The sequence below is a fragment of the Cupressus sempervirens genome, chromosome 3 (assembly GCF_028749045.1).
Source record: "Cupressus sempervirens isolate cs-2001-9-10 chromosome 3, ASM2874904v1, whole genome shotgun sequence".
NCBI lineage: Eukaryota > Viridiplantae > Streptophyta > Pinopsida > Cupressales > Cupressaceae > Cupressus > Cupressus sempervirens.
Genome location: NC_143120.1, coordinates 233,304,262 through 233,326,518, shown reverse-complemented (window position 1 = coordinate 233,326,518; position 22,257 = coordinate 233,304,262). Strand labels below are relative to the sequence as shown.

Below are 22,257 nucleotides of genomic sequence, written 5' to 3'. Positions count from 1 at the left end.
AGAGAAACGCTATAGGAGGCAACATTGTTGAAAATGTAATAGGGAATTTAATGTTATGTTTTAAATGCTTTTAATTTTTGAAGTTTGTAATAACGTCCTACATGTGGTGGCATACCTAGAGTAGCAGTTCGATAAGCTCTCCAGATATAGCCACCTAGGACCAGGTGTGTGGATCTTAAATTAGAATAGTTTTTTTTTAGTTTGTAGGTGGAGTGTTTAATGATTTTTAGAATCCAATAATAGGTAGTAGGCAGTTTTTGGAATATTCCTGACATAGAAAACGACTGTCTAATATTGGTAGAAAAAATGTTTCAGATTCTTATCCTTTTTTTGGATAGAAGACGTTCTTCTTTTCTAAAATAAGAAGAAAACGTTTCACATCCTTTAATAGAAAAAAAGAAAGTCAGTTTTAAGGGTGAGCCAGTCGGCTATGTAAGAGAGGAATCGAATTTGGAGAGATATGGAATGTTTTTTTATTATGCAAGTTTTCGATGGGCTGAGTTTTGAACAGATTTTTCTTATCTTCTCACTGGAAACAAGTTGATAGTTTGCAGAAGATTAAAAAGTTTTAGTTTTGGGTCGAATTCGGTATGTTTGCAGAAAATTAGTCTCAGTGCGTGGTCAATATCTCGAGTTTGAACCGTTGGATTTCTCTAAAAATTTTATATGTTGTTTGAAACCTAGTTACGCCAAATCTCAACGGTTGGATTGAGTAAATCTTTTCTGGTTCGAAAGTTATTCATGTCTAAGTGCGGGTCTATCCGAAGGCAGCAAGAAGATATTTTGAGGAATTTTATTTACAAAGTTTTGTTTAATTGAATCTGATTTTAGTGTGTGATCCTGAAGGCTGTAGATGCCCCTTGAAGCAACTCAGTTGAGTGTCCGATTCCTCCCGAGCTTTCCAAGGTGTGGCTCTGCATCATTTTTGGTATCAAAGCTTGAGAGTTGCAGGTTGTGAAGTTATATGTTGAACGCCCCTGATCAAGATTCTTCAGTAGGGTCAAGCAAGATGGTGACCAATGCAGAGTTAGCGAAGAAAGTCGAGGAGCAAAAAGAACTTATCCAGAAAGAGAATAGAGAGTTGAAGGAGATAGTGGCAGAACTAGCTAGTAAGTTGGAATATATGCAGAATGTAGTTGAGAAGAAAGAAATGAAAGAAGAAATGGAAGAAGAATAAGCAAAAAGACAAAGCTATAGCCAAAGACATTCTATATTCTGAACAAAGTGCAAGTGCAAGAATAAGGTATGCAAAGTTATAGTTGACAGTGGTTCCTTTGAAAATATAATCTCAGTAAAAATGGTTGAGAAACTGAATCTTCCAAGAGTACCTCATGATTTACCTTACAGAGCTTATGGGTTAGGAGATGAACAATGGATTGATGTCTTCGAAAAGTCATATGTTTCTTTTAATATTGGACCATATTTTGATACCATTGAATGTGATATTATGCCTTTAAAAGATTGTCACTTGATTTTGGGAAGAGCATGGCAATATGACAGGTCAACCATATATGATTGTAGAGAGAACACATATACCGTCAACAAGAATGGGAAGAAGATGGTTTTGCTTCCATTGAAGGATGATACAACATGGAAGGAATCAAGAAGTATAAGTCTTATTGATAGGATAGCATTTCCAATGCATGATGAAGTGAAAGAGGAAGTGAAAGAAGTTTTGGTATAGGCAAATGAAACTACAGAGAAGGCAGCCATAAAGAGTGTAGATGTATGTGAAGTTGGTACAAAACTCTCAACAATGATAGATGTAAGTTGTCCTTTGGAAGGGAAAGAACCTGAAGAGCAGAAAGAAGATAAATTGCAGCAAGTAAATGTTGATGAGAAGAATAAAGAGGAAAGTCCTATGGGATTTGAGTGTGAACAATTTGTGGTTGGAACAGTAACATGTCCTTTGAAAATAGAGAAGAGTACAATGTTGGAAGGTACTCCTATGGAAAAGATTTTGGAGGCAACTGATGAAGCCTTAAATATGCATAATGAAGAAAAATGTCAAGAGGAATGGCATGAAGATGAAGCTAAGGAATGTGTAACAGCAAATTCTAAAGAAGAATCTGATTTATGGGAAAAATTTGCAGCCATTGTGGGAGAATGGAAAAGGCATGGCGGTAGTATGGAAACTCAATTTGAAGAAGAAAGGAAAGAGTGCAATACTGTTATTGTTCTTGAGCAAAGTTGTAATAAGAAAGAGATATTTGAAAGTGAGATTACTACAGAAGATCAAGATGATGATAAATGTTTAATAAAGGAAGAAGAGATAAATACGATTCTTAAGATTCAAGATGTGAAACTGGTTGATAGTCAAGAAGCAGATAAGTTTATGGTTAATATTGATGAAGATAGATATGATGCACATTACATGGTGTATAAGGAAGCTCATATTCAAAAAGAGAACTCAAATAATCTTAATGCTGATGATATGTTTTCTTCTAATAATGTTTATGCAGGGATGCAGATTTCATGTATAGTGAATCATGTTGGAGAATTTTCTGTGACATTTACAGCATTAAAGAATCAAAGCTACAAGGTGGAGAAGTTGGATATTATTTTTGTTTTTCTTGTAGATATGCTCATCCTAGTTCAAAGAAATTGGAAAGTTCGAAAGAAGAATGAGATTCATTTCTACAACACATCATCTCAAGAGGACTTGAGATTCATTCTACAGGGGAGTATGCTGCAGTGGCAGAGAAGAGAAACGCTATAGGAGGCAACATTGTTGAAAATGTAATAGGGAATTTAATGTTATGTTTTAAATGCTTTTAATTTTTGAAGTTTGTAATAACGTCCTACATGTGGTGGCATACCTAGAGTAGCAGTTCGATAAGCTCTCCAGATATAGCCACCTAGGACCAGGTGTGTGAATCTTAAATTAGAATAGTTTTTTTTTAGTTTGTAGGTGGAGTGTTTAATGATTTTTAGAATCCAATTATAGGTAGTAGGCAGTTTTTGGAATATTCCTGACTTAGAAAACGACTGTCTAATATTGGTAGAAAAAATGTTTCAGATTCTTATCCTTTTTTTGGATAGAAGACGTTCTTCTTTTTTAAAATAAGAAGAAAACGTTTCACATCCTTTAATAGAAAAAAAGAAAGTCAGTTTTAAGGGTGAGCCAGTCGGCTATGTAAGAGAGGAATCGAATTTGGAGAGATATGGAATGTTTTTTTATTATGCAAGTTTTCGATGGGCTGAGTTTTGAACAGATTTTTCTTATCTTCTCACTGGGAACAAGTTGATAGTTTGCAGAAGATTAAAAAGTTTTAGTTTTGGGTCGAATTCGGTATGTTTGCAGAAAATTAGTCTCAGTGTGTGGTCAATATCTCGAGTTTGAACCGTTGGATTTCTCTAAAATTTTTATATGTTGTTTGAAACCTAGTTACGCCAAATCTCAACGGTTGGATTGAGTAAATCTTTTCTGGTTCGAAAGTTATTCATGTCTAAGTGCGGGTCTATTCGAAGGCAGCAAGAAGATATTTTGAGGAATTTTATTTACAAAGTTTTGTTTAATTGAATCTGATTTTAGTGTGTGATCCTGAAGGCTGTAGATGCCCCTTGAAGCAACTCAGTTGAGTGTCCGATTCCTCCTGAGCTTTCCAAGGTGTGGCTCTGCATCAGAAATGGCCATAGTGACGTCGGAAGGCTATCTTCTTGATGTCCTTTGCTCTCATCCTGATCTGGTGGTATTCGGATCGTAAATCAATTTTGGTGAAGAAGTGTGTACCATGCAACTTGTCAATCAGCTCATCAATCCTAGGAATGGGATACTTGTTTTTAATTGTTTTCTTATTTAGTGCCCTATAATCGATGTACATGCGCATCGTCCCATCCTTCTTCACTAGAACTCCTGCTAAAGCAAATGGGCTTTTGCTAGACCTAATGTGCCCCATCTCCAATAGCTCCTTAATTGCCTTCTCTATATCATCTTTGTGTTTCTTGGGATGACGATAGGGGGTAATCATGACTAGTTTGGCTCCCTCCTCGAGCTCAATTACATGCTTTATTCCCTTATCGAGAGGAATCCCATGTGGAATATCGCCAAATACTTTGGCATGCCTGTCAAGTATCTCCTGGATATCTGGTGGATGACTCTTTACCTGTGGCTCTTGTGGAGTTGGCATAATAAAACATTCTACTGCCCATTCTATGTCATTATGCCAAAAAAGTCTTTGCATTCTCCTCAAGGAGACTACTCTGTAACTCCCATTTGAAAGTCCTCTAAGTACAACAGTTCTGCCCTCATGCTGGAATCTCATCTCTAATTTTTCTAGGTTGAGTGTGAACTCAACTAGCGAGGCCATCCATGTCATGCCGAGGATGACATCATAGTCTCCCGTGTCTACTACATAGAATTCATCCTCCAACTCATAGCCATCTCCAAACTTGATGTAAAGATTAGATATCTTCTGAGTGCATAATAATTTGTCACCATTAGCTACCATGACTCTAAACCCAACATGCTACTCGGTCTGTAAACCTCTCGTTGCTACTAACCATGCATCTATAAAGTTATGTATAGCCCCAGTGTCAATGAGAGATCACTTTCTGCCCCTGGATAGTAACCTTAACCCTAAATGTGATTGCCTTTTGAGCCCTTGTCAATCATGCCAACAACCTTTCATCCTTAGGAATGATGTTCCTCTAGAGTGCTACTCTCATCCGAATCAATTGCTGATTCTCCCCCTCTGATTGTGACTCTTCTGCTGAAAAATACTCCATTTGATTTGCCTTAGCCTTGAGAGGTCACTTATGAGATAAGTCCCAAGGCTCTCTACAATGAAAGCACAACTTCTTCCTCAACTCATTCAGGGTGTCATTATCCAACTTCCTATTATCCCCTTTTGGCTGTGCATCTTGGTAAAAAGGTTTTTTGTCCTTATCTTCATCCTTCTTTGTATGTGAATTCCTAGGCTGAAATTTGCTTTTAAGAGAAGGTGCTAAGTCACGAGCCTTCTTAGTTGCCTCCTGTAATGTAGCTGGGTCATGGCCCTTGACCCAACACCTCAAGGGATTTGAGAGTCCATCCATAAATAATAGTACTAATCTCCTCTCTGAAATATCTGTAACCAACATAGCTAACCTCTGAAATTCACTGATGTATGTCTCAATTGATCCCCACAGCTTGAGCTGTGCCAACTCTTTAAACTGTAACTCAGGATCTTTAGTATCAAATCTCTTTATGAGTCTCTCAGTGAACTTCTCGTAAGATGTGATCTAATTATGCCCCAAGGTTACTGATGCAGAGCCACACCTTGGAAAGCTCAGGAGGAATCGGACACTCAACTGAGTTGCTTCAAGGGGCATCTACAGCCTTCAGGATCACACACTAAAATCAGATTCAATTAAACAAAACTTTGTAAATAAAATTCCTCAAAATATCTTCTTGCTGCCTTCGGATAGACCCGCACTTAGACATGAATAACTTTCGAACCAGAAAAGATCTACTCAATCCAATCATTGAGATTTGGCGTAACTAGGTTTCAAACAACATATAATTTTTTAGAGAAATCCAACGGTTCAAACTCGAGATATTGACCACGCACTGAGACTAATTTTCTGCAAACATACCGAATTCGACCCAAAACTAAAACTTTTTAATCTTCTGCAAACTATCAACTTGTTTCCAGTGAGAAGATAAGAAAAATCTGTTCAAAACTCAGCCCATCGAAAACTTGCATAATAAAAAAACATTCCATATCTCTCCAAATTCGATTCCTCTCTTACATAGCCCACTGGCTCACCTTTAAAAATGACTTTCTTTTTTTCTATTAAAGGATGTGAAACGTTTTCTTCTTATTTAGAAAAGAAGAACGTCTTCTATCCAAAAAAAGGATAAGAATCTGAAACATTTTTTCTACCAATATTAGACAGTCGTTTTCTAAGTCAGGAATATTCCAAAAACTGCCTACTACCTATTATTGGATTCTAAAAATCATTAAACACTCCACCTACAAACTAAAAAAAAACTATTCTAATTTAAGATCCACACACCTGGTCCTAGGTGGCTATATCTGGAGAGCTTATCGAACTGCTACTCTAGGTATGCCACCACATGTAGGACGTTATTACAAACTTCAAAAACTAAAAGCATTTAAAACATAACATTAAATTCCCTATTACATTTTCAACAATGTTGCCTCCTATAGCGTTTCTCTTCTCTGCCACTGCAGCAGTTACCATGCCATGGTGCCACCACTCATGCGCTGGACCATCCAAGTGAATAGCCGCATACTTGATAGCCTCCTTCTCAGGCATCAGATTCAGTTGGAAGTATGTATCTACCTACTGCACCCAAGCTCGTGCAGTCATCTTCCCTGAAGCATCATAATAAGGTAAAGAAAGTTTTCCAACTTTCTTTCTCGGCTCAAAGTTTTGAGTTCTCCCTCTTGCTCTAGGCATGTGTCTCTTTCTCAAGTCCATATAGTCTCTCAAGGAAATATCTACTTGAAACTCTAGTCCACTAACTAATCCGATAACTCAGTAATTTGCGGTTCATTTACTAGTTGGACCGGATCTCTGGGTGAGAAGGTGGGTAGATGAGGTCTCGAGCTTGCTATCTGAGTTGGGCGTGCAGCGTGTCTAAAGTTATCAACCTCTTTCCCATTGTTGCCATATCCATTATTATTACTATTAATGTTATTCTCAGGACCATTGTTGTTGCCTCAGCCTCCTTTATTATCATTGCCCCCATTTCCATTGACTGCATCACCTGGATTAATATTGATGCCCCTTCTCTAACGTACCCGGTAACCGTTTGAACATTACCTCCTCCTGATCTGGACCGACATTACTACGTCCGCCTAGTCTTGTATTCCTATCATCTCGGCCACCCATACTGCTGTCTTGTTCAAAGTATATCTCCTCTGTGTTTGTATGATTGGATACTATGTCCACTTGTATAGATGAACTAGACTGCTCGCTCTATGAGTCCGAATCTTTGTTGTCTTGCTCTAGTATGGCGGAAGTTATGGCCTCTATCACATGCTCAAACATACATTTCTAACCTGTTTTATTTTTGACTTAAGTGTTTTGACATTTCATCAAACACTTTTCCCTCTATCTGGCTATTCCAAATTCCTTGTAAGGCCTCCGCAGGATGGTAGGACTTAATGCTCTGATACCACTGTAATGGGCACCTTAGAAATGCCCAAAAACTAAACAACTGTTGATAGTAATTTTGTCAAATAGTTTGCATCCAACTCTTTATTACTTTGTTAAATGTTTAAACCCCTTCATGGCTCTGGAAGTAAAATGTTTGTTTTTTTTTATGTCTTTGCATAGATTTGAAATTACATAACATGAACAAGAAGGAATTTATAATAATATGCAAACTGAAGATTGAACTACTGCTGAAATAGTATTATTTTTCAAACTATTAAAATCAAATACATAGCAGACATTTCAACTCACTAATTACTCTAGCATTATAACATAATGTTTCATTAATGACTTCTCATCTTGCTGATACAGTAACATGAATAGTGCTGCACTACAGTAAAATCTGTCTTCAATTAGTCCAAGATCCTCATAAAATCATCCCTTCAGAATGGCATAAGCATCGGACAAGAAGCGAGAATGATATGAGCAAACACCCAATCCACTTGTAGCTGAAAATGTGCCTAATCTACCTGTTAATGAAGCTGATAGAAATGAATTCCAAAGACCAAACCCCAAGGGAATGACGTGTAGAATGTCACAAGAGAGCATAGACATCCTCTAATGCCAAGAACAGATCTGCAACTCACATTAATTTTCTTCTCATATTCAACCTGCCAAATCAAGCCACTAATGCTTACTTTTATTCTTTCTCCAAAGGTCGATTCAATTCACATGAGCAATGTCAGATAAAAGATGTGCAATATAAAACATATTAAAATAATCACTTATGTCTCGCTTAGGTGACCCCTTTGATTTGCATACATTCTCATAAAATTTAATAGTAAAGTAACATTTTAATATTTTACTACTAAATTAAATTTTACTTTAATAATACTTCAGGCATAAAAATATATTAGCTATTGGACTCCGGACAACACGGGTGATAGCTCGTCGGAAAGCTCTCGCTGAGGAGTATCAAATTCAATCGCCAAAACTAGCCTCCCCTATGTCCTGTTGACTTACTAAAAATAGTATGCATGCCTGAGACTAAGTAAATCAACTCTGTTTTGGCCCAAATTGGAGATGACTAGGCCAAAACACTCGAAGATCCCTTTTAACCCTTCATGAGCCCTTGAGACCATGTAGAACTAGGCTAATACACACACACTTGGTCGACTGCTAAAGTGGGAACATAACACTCTTGTATCAAATTTTATTGAAAAGTGGAAGTCTTATATTTACACATCTCATTAAGTGTTCCCATTTTACCACTAAATAGTTACCAACTACATTGGTAACGAACACCTTTAATTTTGGCATGGTCTCTAGAATAGAGTGGCCTGTAACATTTTCTAGATAATGTTTGTTCTAGACTTCAATCGTAGGGGAGTGTTGGCAGTGTCATGACATTACTTGTTCCTCTCCCATTTCCCATTCTATAACAGCCTTTGCTTCCCTCAACCTGTCCTTCTCCATACAAGGATTAGGGTTGCCTTCTTAGACTTTTGTCTAGTGATTGCCAATGCCTGCTCTTTTGGGTTCCTTATGTCTAGCATGTTACCCCATTTTTCGTGGGGTAGTTAGTGATCTCATGGTTGCATGGACCACACCATTTTTAAAACAAACTTCTAACTCCTTGCTTGCCTTAACAAAAATAAAACTGAACATGCTTCTTTAATTAATTAATTAATTTAGTTATAAAATAAAACATGGCAAAAATAATAGTATAGTTCAATAAAAATTGATTTTGTATATATTGTCCCGAAATTAAATTTATTATCTTTGGGGCCTATTTTTATTTCATGTTCTGTAGTGTGTTGGCCATGTCGACACTTTTTGTAATCCTTCAGGAAGTTTCCTCTAAGCCATATACAAGGTTAGTTTGTAAGTTGTAGCTATGCGAATTAGATATTTTATTTGTATATGCAAACTTCTAGTTGGATTTTAGTGTTTTGCCATTTCGGAGGTGGAAAATCTTCCCTATTTGGCATCCCTAGTGTTGTGATGTGGCGCTTAATTAGACTCGGAGATTTATTTGGCTTGGTCTTCCCCCCATATTATTTCTATGGGGTATGGGGGACAATGTCCCCAAGACGGGGTCAAGGGGTAGCGCCCCTATGGGGTCCTGGGGCAACACCCCAGATGTGCTCCCTGTCGCAGTACATGGTGGGGATGAGGGGCAACGCCCCTGCAAGGGTTTTGGGGCCAATGCCCCCGAAGCAAAAAATGACCTTATATTGTAAAAGATGTCAATTGCTTTTTTTTTCTATTGGATGATTTATTCTAGCGCTAATTTTGTAAGTGACAAAAAGCTTGTATAAAATGACTTAGGGTTAGAGATTTCATAATGTATGGTGATATTGTAGCTTCTTGCGGTAATATTGAGCTTTAAGGGATTTTGGATTGTAATTACTGGATAATAATAATATTGGACTTGTTGTTGATGTACGTAGCCTAAGGATTGGGTGAACTATGTTAAATCTTTGTGTCTTGTGTTCTCTTCTGTGCGATCTATTATTTTTTGATATTGGTTATATATGCATGTAATTGTTGTTTGTGTCCATGGTTAATCTTAACAAGTGTTATCAAAGCCAGATCGTTGTTGTTTTTTAGCTATCCTTTGTAGGAATGTCTCACGGTTGAGTGGGAGTCTCACAGTTGAGTGAGAGCGATGACATACAAGAGTAAGCTGAAGGTTGACAAGTTTAATGGGCAGGATTTTCAATTATGGAAAATGCAAATGGAGGACTATCTTTATCTTAAGGATTTATGGAAGCCATTGGAAGAAAAAGCCTAGAAATAGGGAACTATGATAGACATAAAGGCACTTGGAAGCATTCGATTATGCTTGGCACCATCAGTGACATTTAGCATTACAAAAGCGAAGATATCGAAAGAGTTGATGCAAACCCTAGCAACACTATATGAAAAGTCCTCTGCTTCAAATAAGGTATTTCTCATGAAGTGTTTATTTAATATGAAGATGGCAGAAGGTGGATTTGTTGTAGATCATTTAAATGAGTTTAATACTATTACTAGTTAGTTATCTTTTGTGAATGTCAATTTTGATGAAGAAATTAGGGCTCTCTTGATTTTGTGTTCTTTGCCTGAAAGATGGAATGGCTTGGTAATGGCTATGAGTAAATCTGTTTCCAGATTTAATACTCTAAAATATGATGATGTGATTGGTGTTATTTTGAGTAAAGAAACTCGTAGGAAAATCTTAGATGGATCTACATTAGGAAGTGCTTTGAACGCACAAAGTAGAGGTAGAACGATTGAGAGAGGAAGTAATTCTGTAAATCGTGGGAAATCAAGAGGAAAGTCAAAGGGGAAGAGGTCTCAATCCAGAGGACCAAGAGATTGCTGGTACTATGGGAAACTAGGGCATATGAAGAAATATTGCTGGACTCGAGAGAATGAAGGAGATAAACTAGAAGGGAAGGAGGAGGCAAATTTGGGAAGTAACAAATCCGAAGAAGATGCTTTGCTTCTTTCTCTAGAAAATGTTGATGATTCTTGGGTTTTAGATTTTGGGGCTTTATTTCATGTTACACCCCATAGAGGTTATTTTATTGATTATGTCCAAGGGGATTTTTAGCTTGTTTATTTGGGGGATAATGAACCCTGTCAGATTGTTGGAAAGGGAAAAGTTAAGATTAAGTTGCAGAATGAGAATCATTGGCTATTACATGAGGTAAGACATGTTCCAAGGCTGAGTAGGAATTTAATTTCATCAGGGCAACTCGGTGATGAAGGTTGCGTAGTTACTTTTAAAGATAAAAATTGGAAAGTTTCACAGGTTCCTTTGTAGTAGCAAACGGTGTGAAAGTAGGCACCTTATATCTTTGTATAGGTCATACTGTTCCTTCTATTTTAATTGTACAGAAAAATGAATGGTCAAGAATAGTTGCTGTAGCTGAGTAGGGAGAACAAACAAGTGTTGTAGATTCTAATACAATGCTATGGCACAATAGACTTGGGCACATGAGTGAGAAAGGTATGAAATTATTTCATTTAAATAAAGTTTTACCAGGTCTGAAATGTGTCAATATGGATTTTTGTGAAAGTTATGTGTATGGAAAACAAAAGAAAGTGAGTGTTGTGAAGACTGAGAAGGAAAAGAAAAATGAGAAATTAGAGCTTATGGATACAGATGTATAGGGACCAGCTCAAGTATCTTCGCTTGGTGCTTCTCATTGTTATGTTACATTTATTGATGATGCAACTATGCAAGTATGGGTTTACTTGCTTAGACAAAAATCTGATGTATTTGAAACTTTTAAGAAATGGAAATGCTTGCTTGAAAATGAGACTGATCAAAGATAAAAATATCTCAGATCTGATAATGGTGGTGAGTATTGCAGTCATGAATTTGAAGATTATTGCTCCACTAATGTATTCATGGACAAAAAACTGTTGCAAGGACTCTACAAGAAAATGGAGTGGCTGAACGCATGAACAGGACAATAAGGAGTGTGCAAGGAGCATGAGGTTGCATGTTGGGCTGCCCTTAAACATGTGGGTGGAGGCTATCAATATTGTTGTATATTTGATTAATTAATTTAGTTATAAAATAAAAGAAGGCAAAAATAATAATATAGTTCAATAAAAATTAATTTTGCATATGTTGTCTCGAAATTAATTTTATTGTCTTTGGGGCTTATTTTTATTTCATGTTCTATAGTACGTTGGCCATGTCGGCACTTTTTGTAATCCTTTAGGAAGTTCCCTCAAAGCAATAGACAAGGTTAGTTTGTAAGTTGTTGTAGGTATGCGAATTAGATATTTTATTATTATATGCGAACTTCTTGTTGGAGTTTACTATTTTACCATTTCGGAGGTGAAAAATCTTCCCTATTTGGCATCCCCAGTTTCGGTGGGAGTAACAGGTCACGCTACTTTGATTTGTGCCTAGTCTAAGATTGTTGTACTGAAGCTTTAGTTGTTATATCTGAAGTGCTATCATTATTGAAATCAATTAGTCTCTTGCATATGCAAGTCTACATTGTTTCCCAACATTGATCTTTTCTGATACTAGCAGTCTAGCTTTTCATGTCGAATTCTAAATTTGAAAGATCACGCTAGGCAACTAAGTATTCGAAGGGAGAATATTTCCTTATAGTCATACTCTAGAAAGACTTGGTCCTACGGTGAGAACAACTTGGTCCTATAGTGAGAACAACTTGGTCATATGACGGGAAGACGTGGTCATATAGTCCTATGTGGCCCTACAATTTGATTGTCCTACATAGTCCTATGATTTGATGGTTCTACAGTCTTTTTTTGGTCCTACATGGCCTTATGGTCCTAGAGTCTTTCATGGCTTTATGGTCCTATGGTTTGATGATCCTACGTGGTCCTATTGTCCAATTGTTAGATGGTCCTTTGTGGTCCTACGGTCCTACGATGCTACAATCCTATGTTTTTGTGGTGCTACAATCCTACATGGTCCTACGATGAGGTGCTGTGGTGCTAGGGTGAGAGAGAATAAGGCATTCGTATTATAGTGGTATGTTACAAACAAAGCACAAAGGCTGAAGAATTGAAGGGAAACTCAGGGTAGTGTTTATGATGCCTCTTATTGAATACTTAATTATCTAAGAGATAGAGTGCAAATATCATGATAAAAAACATAGACATAATAGTTTACAATTCAAGATAGTTTGCTCAGCTTAACAGAAATAGGAATTATAAGATAGAATGGCTACAATAATCATCACATTATCTTTTAAATTTTAACAACAATTACAAATGTCTTCAATCATGGAAGGATTGAAGCATTCCCTTTACAAACACAACTATTATTCCACCAATCATTGCCAGCATTCACCATCCAGCCTAGGGAAGGTTGTCTTTGTTTTCGTCCTCCACAGTCTATTCTTCTAGTGAATCAACAAATTTCTCCTTTCAATTATCGGCCGGCCTCCTCGGCGGCCTCCACACCCTTGAAATAGATGGCAGTTGGTTTTATTAAAGAGAAACTGCCAAAACTTCAGACAGAAAGTTTGCGATAAGTTCACTTCTAAACTAATACTAACCTGCAGAATCAAACTTAACTAAAACAATCCAAAATTGAAAAAGAATGCACAAAAATAGAGAAATAGCAGGGATGCCTACATCAACATATGTGTGTTAAATATAAGTATATATACATATATGTACACACACACACACACACACACACACACACATATATATGTATATGTACATACATACATACATACATATGTAGATACACACACATATAGGTATATATGCCATGGTTCAAAATATCATTATTGACAACTTATCGCCGAGGGCAAACAAAGGATATCAGGAAATGTCGGAGATAAGTTAGAAACTTATCAGGGAAAAATATTAGAAACAAAAATTGCTTAAATTTAATTAGAAATGCATTTTTTTTGCAAAATTCAATAAGGAGATGCATCTAATGAGTTAGTAAATGAATAAACAAACCAAACAAGCTGATCTAGAGATATATAAATGCAAATAGGTAAAAAAAAATTGCATCATCATGTTGAATAGTTTGATAGTCTGAACTCTGAAGCAAACTAAAAATAGAAAATTGTCTTTGTAAAACTACAAGCAAATAAAAGTACAATATCAAAATAGTCTACCCTTTCTCACCTCTCCAAACCTTTTTTGCAGTCAAAAAAATAATGGTTATTTTTTTGGGCCGTCGCCTGTATATGCATCCACGGGTGGAAGTTTCTGACTAGCATGATAAAGCATTAGTTATTGCTGATATTCTGCTAGTTGCTCTGCGATATTTTGGATTTTTTTTGTCCTGCCAGAAAATGACATAACTTCTTTTGATAATTGAATTTCTCGCAGATATATCTGCTATATTTTAATCTATGATACCTACATCTATGTAGACACACACACACATACATATACATACATACATACATACTTACTTACTGGACCATATATGTGTACCTTATTCTTAATGGTATTCAGATTGAATATTATATAAATCAGTATTGATGTATAGATGTTTTACAGCATACTGCCTTGCTGTTAACCCTTGCTTGCCAGCAGATATATGTGGACTTACTTCAATTCTGATCTGATGAATACTACATATAATCGTTAATCCCTAATTCTTCCAAGCCTGATTCATTCATTTAGATGTCCCTTGTATGACTTCCTTCTGTTAAAAGTTGTGACTCTTCAATTGATGAAAAGTTGTGTCTCTTCCTTAATTATGCCTCTCCTTAGCAAATTGCCTCTCTTCTTGAGAGTTGATATATCTAATCATGCCAATAGGTGTACTTATCTGAATGATTACCATTATCTACCTTAATCACAACTCTTCACAAAGAAATCGGTTTGAATAACATAATTGCTGTCTGACTTTAATCTTTATTAAAGCGCCTCTTCATAATAGGTACTGATTAGATGATAGATAGCATCCTTGCCTTGATCAATATTGTGATCAATAGTTATCCAAAAGTGTCTGCATTCCTTGACAGTCATCTGAATATAATGCCAAGAGCAGAATAGCCTGTTAATTGCAGAAGTTTGATTGACCCAACAATTTGTTTTCTGATAGAGAAAGATATACTGTATAATCTTAGGTTTACCCTCTTGCTCTGCTTTTCCTTATTTCTAGTACTTATAATGTCAAGCTACTTTTCATAACCCAAGGTTATTTTACTTCAGTACTTCTCTATTGTTTCTATATAGACTTTTTGATTCACATTGTTGTTTTGTCATTTACTGACAGTAATGTAATGTCTCTTTCTTTGTTTCTGACTTTCAAGGTATGATCTGTTGTTCCTAGAGAATGGGACACTTAAATCTGTCACGGATGGAGAAGATACCACCTCAACCAGTACCACAACTATGACCAAAGAGGTCATAAATAGCATAAAACTACTAAAGAATGCAGCAAAGACCAGGAAAGCTGTAACATCTGAGGTTGTCTCTGCTCTTAGAGTTGTTAAAAATGCTAAACTTGATTCTCAGAACTTCCTTCATACTCTTGGGGGAAATGAATCTCCTGGACGAATGTGGATGCTGATTTTCACAGCACAGGCAAGTATATTCATATGGATGTGTAATATAATTGATGCTTTTTAATCTTTTATCAAGTCAAATTTTGTACTCGGGTTTTTCCTTTCCACCCTAAGTCTGATTGTTGCATCATATTTTTAGGGTAAATCTGGGAAGGGATCTTATTTTCCTGTCACTGCAGTTCAACGATTTGATGCATCTGTAAGTGTATAACCCTTTGAATATTATGCCTCTCAAATTGCATTACCATTCAGTGGTTTACATTTACTTGATATTCTAATGAGGTAATATTCATTGTCTGAAACACAACGCTATTTCTGGCCTAACTTAAACATTGTCAAGTGTTGTTAAAATATACCGTTTGAGTTCTCTGTAATTAATTTTTTTTTTTGTTAGCCAGCAGAGCTAACTGGAGTTTCAATCTTTGACTTTTGTTTTGCAATTTTTAGATCAGAGCATTTAGTATTTGCTTTTTTAATAATTTAATTACATGTATTGTACTGAGGCTGGCTGCTTTTCTCTTTTGAGTAAAGCATTTGGCATTCTCTATTGTTATTAGCTTAGTGGCATTTATCATAGCTCATTTATTTTTCAGCTTAAGTATCTGTGTGTTACTCTTGTATTAATAATTTAATATTGAGAACTTATATCAAGTGTAGCTTTTTCAGTAATATAAAATGATTTGATATTCAGTTTAAGTGCTCTTAGAGCTTTTTGTTTTGTTTTGTAAAGTTCTCTATTATTTCAATACATCCATATCCAATGCAAATTTTTGATTTGGGCCGTTTTATCATTTTGACTTAGGCTTGGTAATATACATTTCTCCCAACATTGAAAGTGTTAGGACTGTCAAAATTTGCTTAAATGTATGGTTGGGGTTTCCAATTGTAATTTTTTTATGTAGTTGGCCAAGTGTGCGAAAATGGCTGTGTTGGTACCTTTAGAGTGTGTTGTAGAGCTCTTTATGTTTTCACGGTGACTTGTACCGGTCACTTGCAACTCAAGTCATTCATGTAATGTTCCCGTTATTAATTAAATCATTTATCAAACTATTGTAACGGGCTGACTGATTTAATGTATCTCGGACCCATTTTTATTTTTGTTTCCGTAGTTGTGTTGCCGTCGGCTATCTTTGTACACCCTTGGAAAGTTGTCCTTGATGGGTATTTAGGCACGGCATGTAGGTTGTCTTTACACATGCAATTTGGATTATTTTCTCTGTACTGCAAATTCCTGTTGGGATTCTTTGTTGTTTGCCATTTCGGAAGTGAATGATCTTCCCTACTTGGCTATTCCAGTTTCGGTGGGATTCAACCCTCACCTTATTTTGTTGCTTGTAATACTTCGCTCGGATCTAGCTAATCGGAGCACCATCATATTGCAAATATTAAATTGTATGCTTCTATGTTCACTCTCCATGTCTTGGTCGAGTTTAATATTGATGGTATTGAATTCATTCACCCCCCCAACACCCGATTTTATTCGTGCCACATCTCATTGGCTCCAACCACCAATACTCCACAACTCAACCAGCATCATACGGCTCTTTGCAATCATTCGTACAACCTGCTCATACTCACTGTATGATCCTCTGAAATTGTACGTACAACCTTGCTTGAACTCACTGTACAACCCTTTGATATCCTCCGTACGGACCTGCTGCATCAACTGTACGACTTGTCCAAACACCATCCATACGGCCATCAAAACTCTACCTCAGCTTAGTACGGATTGCCCATTCACACGTACGGTTAAGGCTCTCTTGTACGGTCAAACTTAAGTATGGCCTACTGTGGCCATCTTGTTTAGACTTCATACCACCAATCTTGATACCATACGCCGTATGACAATCTGTACGACATTCTCCTGTAAGGCAACACCATTATTTCATTGTTTGTTTTATCTCAAAGGTGGACAAGAATATTACAGTGGTATCAGAGCTGGTGATCTTGCTAGCCTGTGAATAGTGAATGAAAGTTTATAGTCAGAAAAGGAGGACACATTCCGTTGATCGAATGGCTATCGAATCAGAACCGACAACTACCGAATTCGTGACACTATTGAGGGAACTTGCTAGGAATTAGGCACAGATCACTGATTGCAGTGACTCATGGAAGAAACTCTCAAGAAGTTGGCAGACAATAAAATATCCAGAGAACAAAATGGTCATAGTGTAGACTTGGTGTCGGGTAAATCAAACCCTCATCCAGCACGCTCTCGACCTTCCATGCCGACTTTTCCACCTTGGACAGAGGCACAATACGGAGGGAAATGACCAACCTTTGAAGAGATGCAAGAACAATTGAAAGAAGACTGAAAGAATGTAAATCTTGAGGAAGATATTTCCTACAAAGATTACACGGATTTGAGAATGAGATATTTAGGAGGTGGAAACAGAGGATATTTTAACGATGATCTTAGAAGAAAGTTGAGTAAAGTAAATCTGTCTCCATTTGACAAATCCAGTTCCATATCTGCGCAAGCGTGCTAGCTGAATCCTATGCCAGAAGAAGCAATCAAATTTGCGGCACTGCACTTGGAGGGAGTTGCGCATGAATGGTGGCACCATGACACCATCACATTAGGGCATGATCAAATAAATACTTATGTGGAATTCACAGAGATTGATAGAAAGATTTGATGGTAAAGATCTGGAGCTCAATTTCAAAGATTTGGTGCAACTGAGACAAACTGGATTGGTCGATTAGTTTATTGTGGAATTTCAGCAACTCTTTGTTTTGGTCACGGACATTTCCAAAATAATACGGGTAGTGCTCTTCATGGATGGACTAACAGAACCTCTGAAAGGTTGGGTAAAGGGGTTCAATCCTGCCACCTTGTCGGAGGCAATCAATAAAGCACGGAGTATGGCATTGTCATCGGCATCATCCTCTCGAAGTTACTCACATTCCAAACCGTCGACGTTTTCGAGGGACAAACCTCCACCCAGGAAGTCATCGTTGGACGAAGCTACCAGACAGGAACTCCGAAGGAAGAAACTGTGTTTCAATTGCAAGGGGCCTTGGGAGCCGGGCCACAGATGCCTCGGAAAGGGAAAGATCCATTACATTGAGGTCGTGTTCGATGATGAGGATGAATAGGAAGAAATGCCGGCTGAAGATAACCAACTCACAATGACACCAACAATGACACCAACATGGTTAGTTTAAACCATATAGAGAGAATTGTAGCTTTGGTACGACGCGGAGGAACTATTGCCTTAGCTGGCAGCTCGAGGTGCATAGTTTTTCGTATACGGGGCACCCTTCAAGGACAAAGGGTTACGGTGATGCTAGATAGTGGAGCCACTCTAAGTTTCATGAACTCATCCTTTGTAAAGCAAAGAAGTCTACCTACGAAGGCGCACGCAGGCTTTCAGGTCAAGGTTGCCGGAGGGACTCTTCTACCCTGCATGCACCTTGCTCCTCAGCTAAGTATCACAATGGTGAATCACACGATGACTGAGGATTTCTTCATAGTGGACCTTGTTGACATGGAAGTTATCCTAGGCATACAGTGGATGAAGATAGTTGATGAATACACTTAGAGTTTCAAAAGGATGGACTTCACTTTTGTTGTCGATGGAAAGAAGGTTGTCTTCTGCGGAATGGCAAATGAAGGTCTGAAAGAAGTTTTTGCACATTGGATGGAGGCAATTTTTCGGCATGATTACATTGTGTGGGCTGCGCACTATTTTATCTCAGCGGAACTTATAAAAGGGCATTGAACACCTCCACAGGATGATGAACTCTAGAATATTTTAAGTAAACATGATAAATTTTTCATGGACATTCCTCCTGGCATACCGCCTCATCGAGGATTTGAACATACTATCGAGTTGGAAGCAAGAGCCAAGCCGGTCATAACCACACCGTACCGCCATCCCAAGAAATGCAAAGATGAAATCAAAAAGACGATTCAAGAATTGCTAGATAAAGGATGGATCTGTCCTAGTTCTAGCCCTTTCGTGTCATCTGTGGTATTGGTTAAAAAGGACGGGATGATGCGCATGTGTGTGGACTACCGCGCGTTGAACCAAAAAAAATAAAGAATAGATATCCCATTCCAAGGATAGATGAGTTGCTAGATGAATTGCATGGCGCGGTTTATTTTTCAAAAATAGATCTCCATTCCAGATACCATCAGATCCGCATGAGGGAGGAAGACATAGAAAAGACGGCCTTCCGTTGCCGCTACGGACATTATGAGTTTTTGGTCATGCCATTCGGATTGACAAATGCACTTGCTACATTCCAGTCATGCATGAATTGCATTTTCAACAACAATTGCGTAAGTACTTATTGGTATTTTTTGATGATCTTATTTATAGCAGGACATGGGAGGAGCACTTGAAGCATCTGAATGAAGTCCTAAAGATCATGGAAGAGCAATCTTTGTTCGTCAAGCAATTTAAATGTGAATTCAGCATGACAGAAATACTGTACCTGGGGCATGTTGTCAGTAAATACAGAGTTCAAGTGCATCAGGAGAAGATTCAGGCTATCCTTGATTGGCCTCCCCCAAAATCACTCACAGACTTGTGAGGATTTTTCGGGCTATGCAATTATTATTGGAGGTTTGTGAAAGGATTCTCTCAGCTCTGCGCACCTTTGATAGATCTAACAAAGAAGGGGTCTTTCCAGTGGAATGAAAGGCACAACTCACTTTCGATAAACTAAAAGAGGCAATGAGCACTTGTCCCGTACTTGCATTACCTAATTCCACTTGACAGTTCATTTTGAAGTGCAACGCATCCGGAGAAGGCATTGGAGCGGTACTAATGCAAGATAGACACCCCATAGCTTATGAGAGTAGGAAGCTTTCGCCAATAGAATGCCTATATTCCATCTACGATAAAGAAATGTTGGCCATTGTACATGCACTAACCAAGTTTTGACAATATCTGGTAGGGGCCAAGTTTGTTGTCCGTACGAATTACAACAATTTGAGATATTTTATGGAGCAACAGGTCTTGAACGAAAGGCAACAAAAATGGGTAAGGTTCAGGCTTTTGATTTTGACATTGAATATGTGAAAGGGAAGAACAATGTGGTTGCCGATGCCTTGTCCAGGAAACTTGCCATCTGCTCACTAATCCAGATTTTAAATGACTGGAAGGCACATATGTCGGTAGAATACTTCAAAAACACATTTGCTTGTGAGCTAATGGATGGTCACACCCAGGATGATTGATACAAATTGGTGGATGACATCATCTACTATAAGAATCAGATATTTTGGTGCCGGAATCCAAATTAAAGCATAAAATCTTGAAAGTACATGACTCACCCTTAGCAGGACATCCGGGTTTCCTCAAAACTTACAAAAGTCTCCAGGAAAGGTTTTCATGGAAAGGACTCAAAAGGGATGTGTTGTAGTATGTAAGGGAGTGTGCAGTTTGCCAGCAGAACAAATCCGAACGTACTCTACTTGACGAGTTACTGCAACCTCTGCCAATTCTAGAACATAAGTGGGAAAATATCTTGATGGATTTCATAACAGGACTTCCCAAGGTGAATGGAAAGGATTGTATTTTCGTGGTGGTTGACAGATTGACAAAGTACACACATTTCTTCGCCATCCCCTCATATTTTCAGGCTGTACAAGTTGCCAAACTATTATTTAGAGAAGTCTTTCGTTTGCATGGGTTACCCTGAAACATTGTTAGTGATTGGGACGAGCGGTTCATTAGTATCTTCTGGACAAAACTGTTTTGATTGGCAGGGACAGAATTGTCACCAAGCACTAATTAACACCCTCAGACAGACGAACAAACGGAGATTGTGAACAAGTGGCTCGAAGGTTACCTTCAAAACTATGTCTCGGCACAACAACGGGCGTGGGTCAAGTGGATACACTTGGGTGAATATTGCTACAATACCACGTATCACATGTCCATCGGGATGACACCATTCAAAGCTCTGTACGGGTATGAACCCCTATCCTTCGTCGACATAGTACTGGGAGACAACCGTGCATCGAGGGTGAAGGATTGGTTTCAGAAGGGACAAGATATCCTAGACACCTAAAGGAAAACTTCCAACGGGCACAGAATCAACAAAAGATGTACGCTGATAAACATCGAATGGAGAGGAGTTTCGAAGTAGGAGACTTGGTTTATCTCTGGCTCCAGCCATATCGACAATCTTCATTGAAGGAGAAGGGAAAAGAGATATTGAAGTGACATTTTTATGGCCCTTATCGCATCGTTCGTCGCATTGGTGAAGTCGCTTATGAGCTGAACTTCTAGAGAGAAGCCATATTCATAACATCTTTTTATGTTTCATACTTGAAGAAGGCCATGGGCTAGAAGGTCACGGTAGCTACAAACCTCCCACCACTCAATGAAGAAGGCAAGCTCATATTGGAACCGGCCAAGATCATTGAAGTTTGTGAGAAGACTCTGTGGAACCACATAGCGAAGGAATATTTGGTGCGTTGGAAACACTTGCCATTGGACGATGCGATGTGGGGAGGCAAGCACATTCTCCAGCAGCCGACATTACATTTGCTTGAGGACAAGCAAAATTTGGAACGGGAGGATTGTAGTGTTCCCGTTATTAATTAAATTATTTATCAAACTATTGTAATAGGCCGATTGATTTAATGTATCTCAAACTCATTTTTATTTTTGTTTTCATAGTTGTATTGCCGTCAGCTATCTTTATACACCCTTAGAAAGTTGTCCCCGAGGGGTATTTAGGTACGGCATGTAGGTTGTCTTTACACATGCAATTTGGATTATTTTCTCTGTACTGCGAATTCCTATTGGAATTCTTTGTTGTTCGCCATTTCAGAAGTGAAAGATCTTCCCTACTTGGCTATTCCGGTTTCGGTGGGATTCAACCCTCACTCTATTTCGTCACCTGTAATACTGTTCGGATCTGGCTAATCAGAGCACCATCATATTGCAAATATTAAATTGTATGCTTCTGTGTTCACTCTCCATGTCTTGGTCGAGTTTAATATTGATGGTATTGAATTCATTCTCACCCCCCAACACCCGATTTCATTTGTGCCACATCTCATCGGCTCCAACCACCAATACTACACAGCTCAACCAGCACCATACAACTCTCTACAATCATTTGTACAACTTGCTCATACTCACCGTATGACCCTTTG

At 37.9% G+C, this 22,257-nt stretch overlaps 1 protein-coding gene across 2 annotated transcripts in view; it reads left to right on the top strand.

Moving 5' to 3' along the window:
* Window positions 1-22,257, top strand: part of LOC149565706 (microbial collagenase) — a 111,539-nt gene that overhangs the window by 48,229 nt on the left and 41,053 nt on the right. The window contains exons 2-3 of one of the 2 annotated variants that reach the window (XM_089819204.1): window positions 14,900-15,153; window positions 15,274-15,333. In XM_089819204.1, the coding sequence (XP_089675330.1) occupies window positions 14,900-15,153; window positions 15,274-15,333 (314 nt within the window). Of the gene's footprint in view, window positions 1-14,879; window positions 15,154-15,273; window positions 15,334-22,257 lie in introns of both variants that reach the window. The other variant, XM_089819203.1, reaches the window with a different exon arrangement.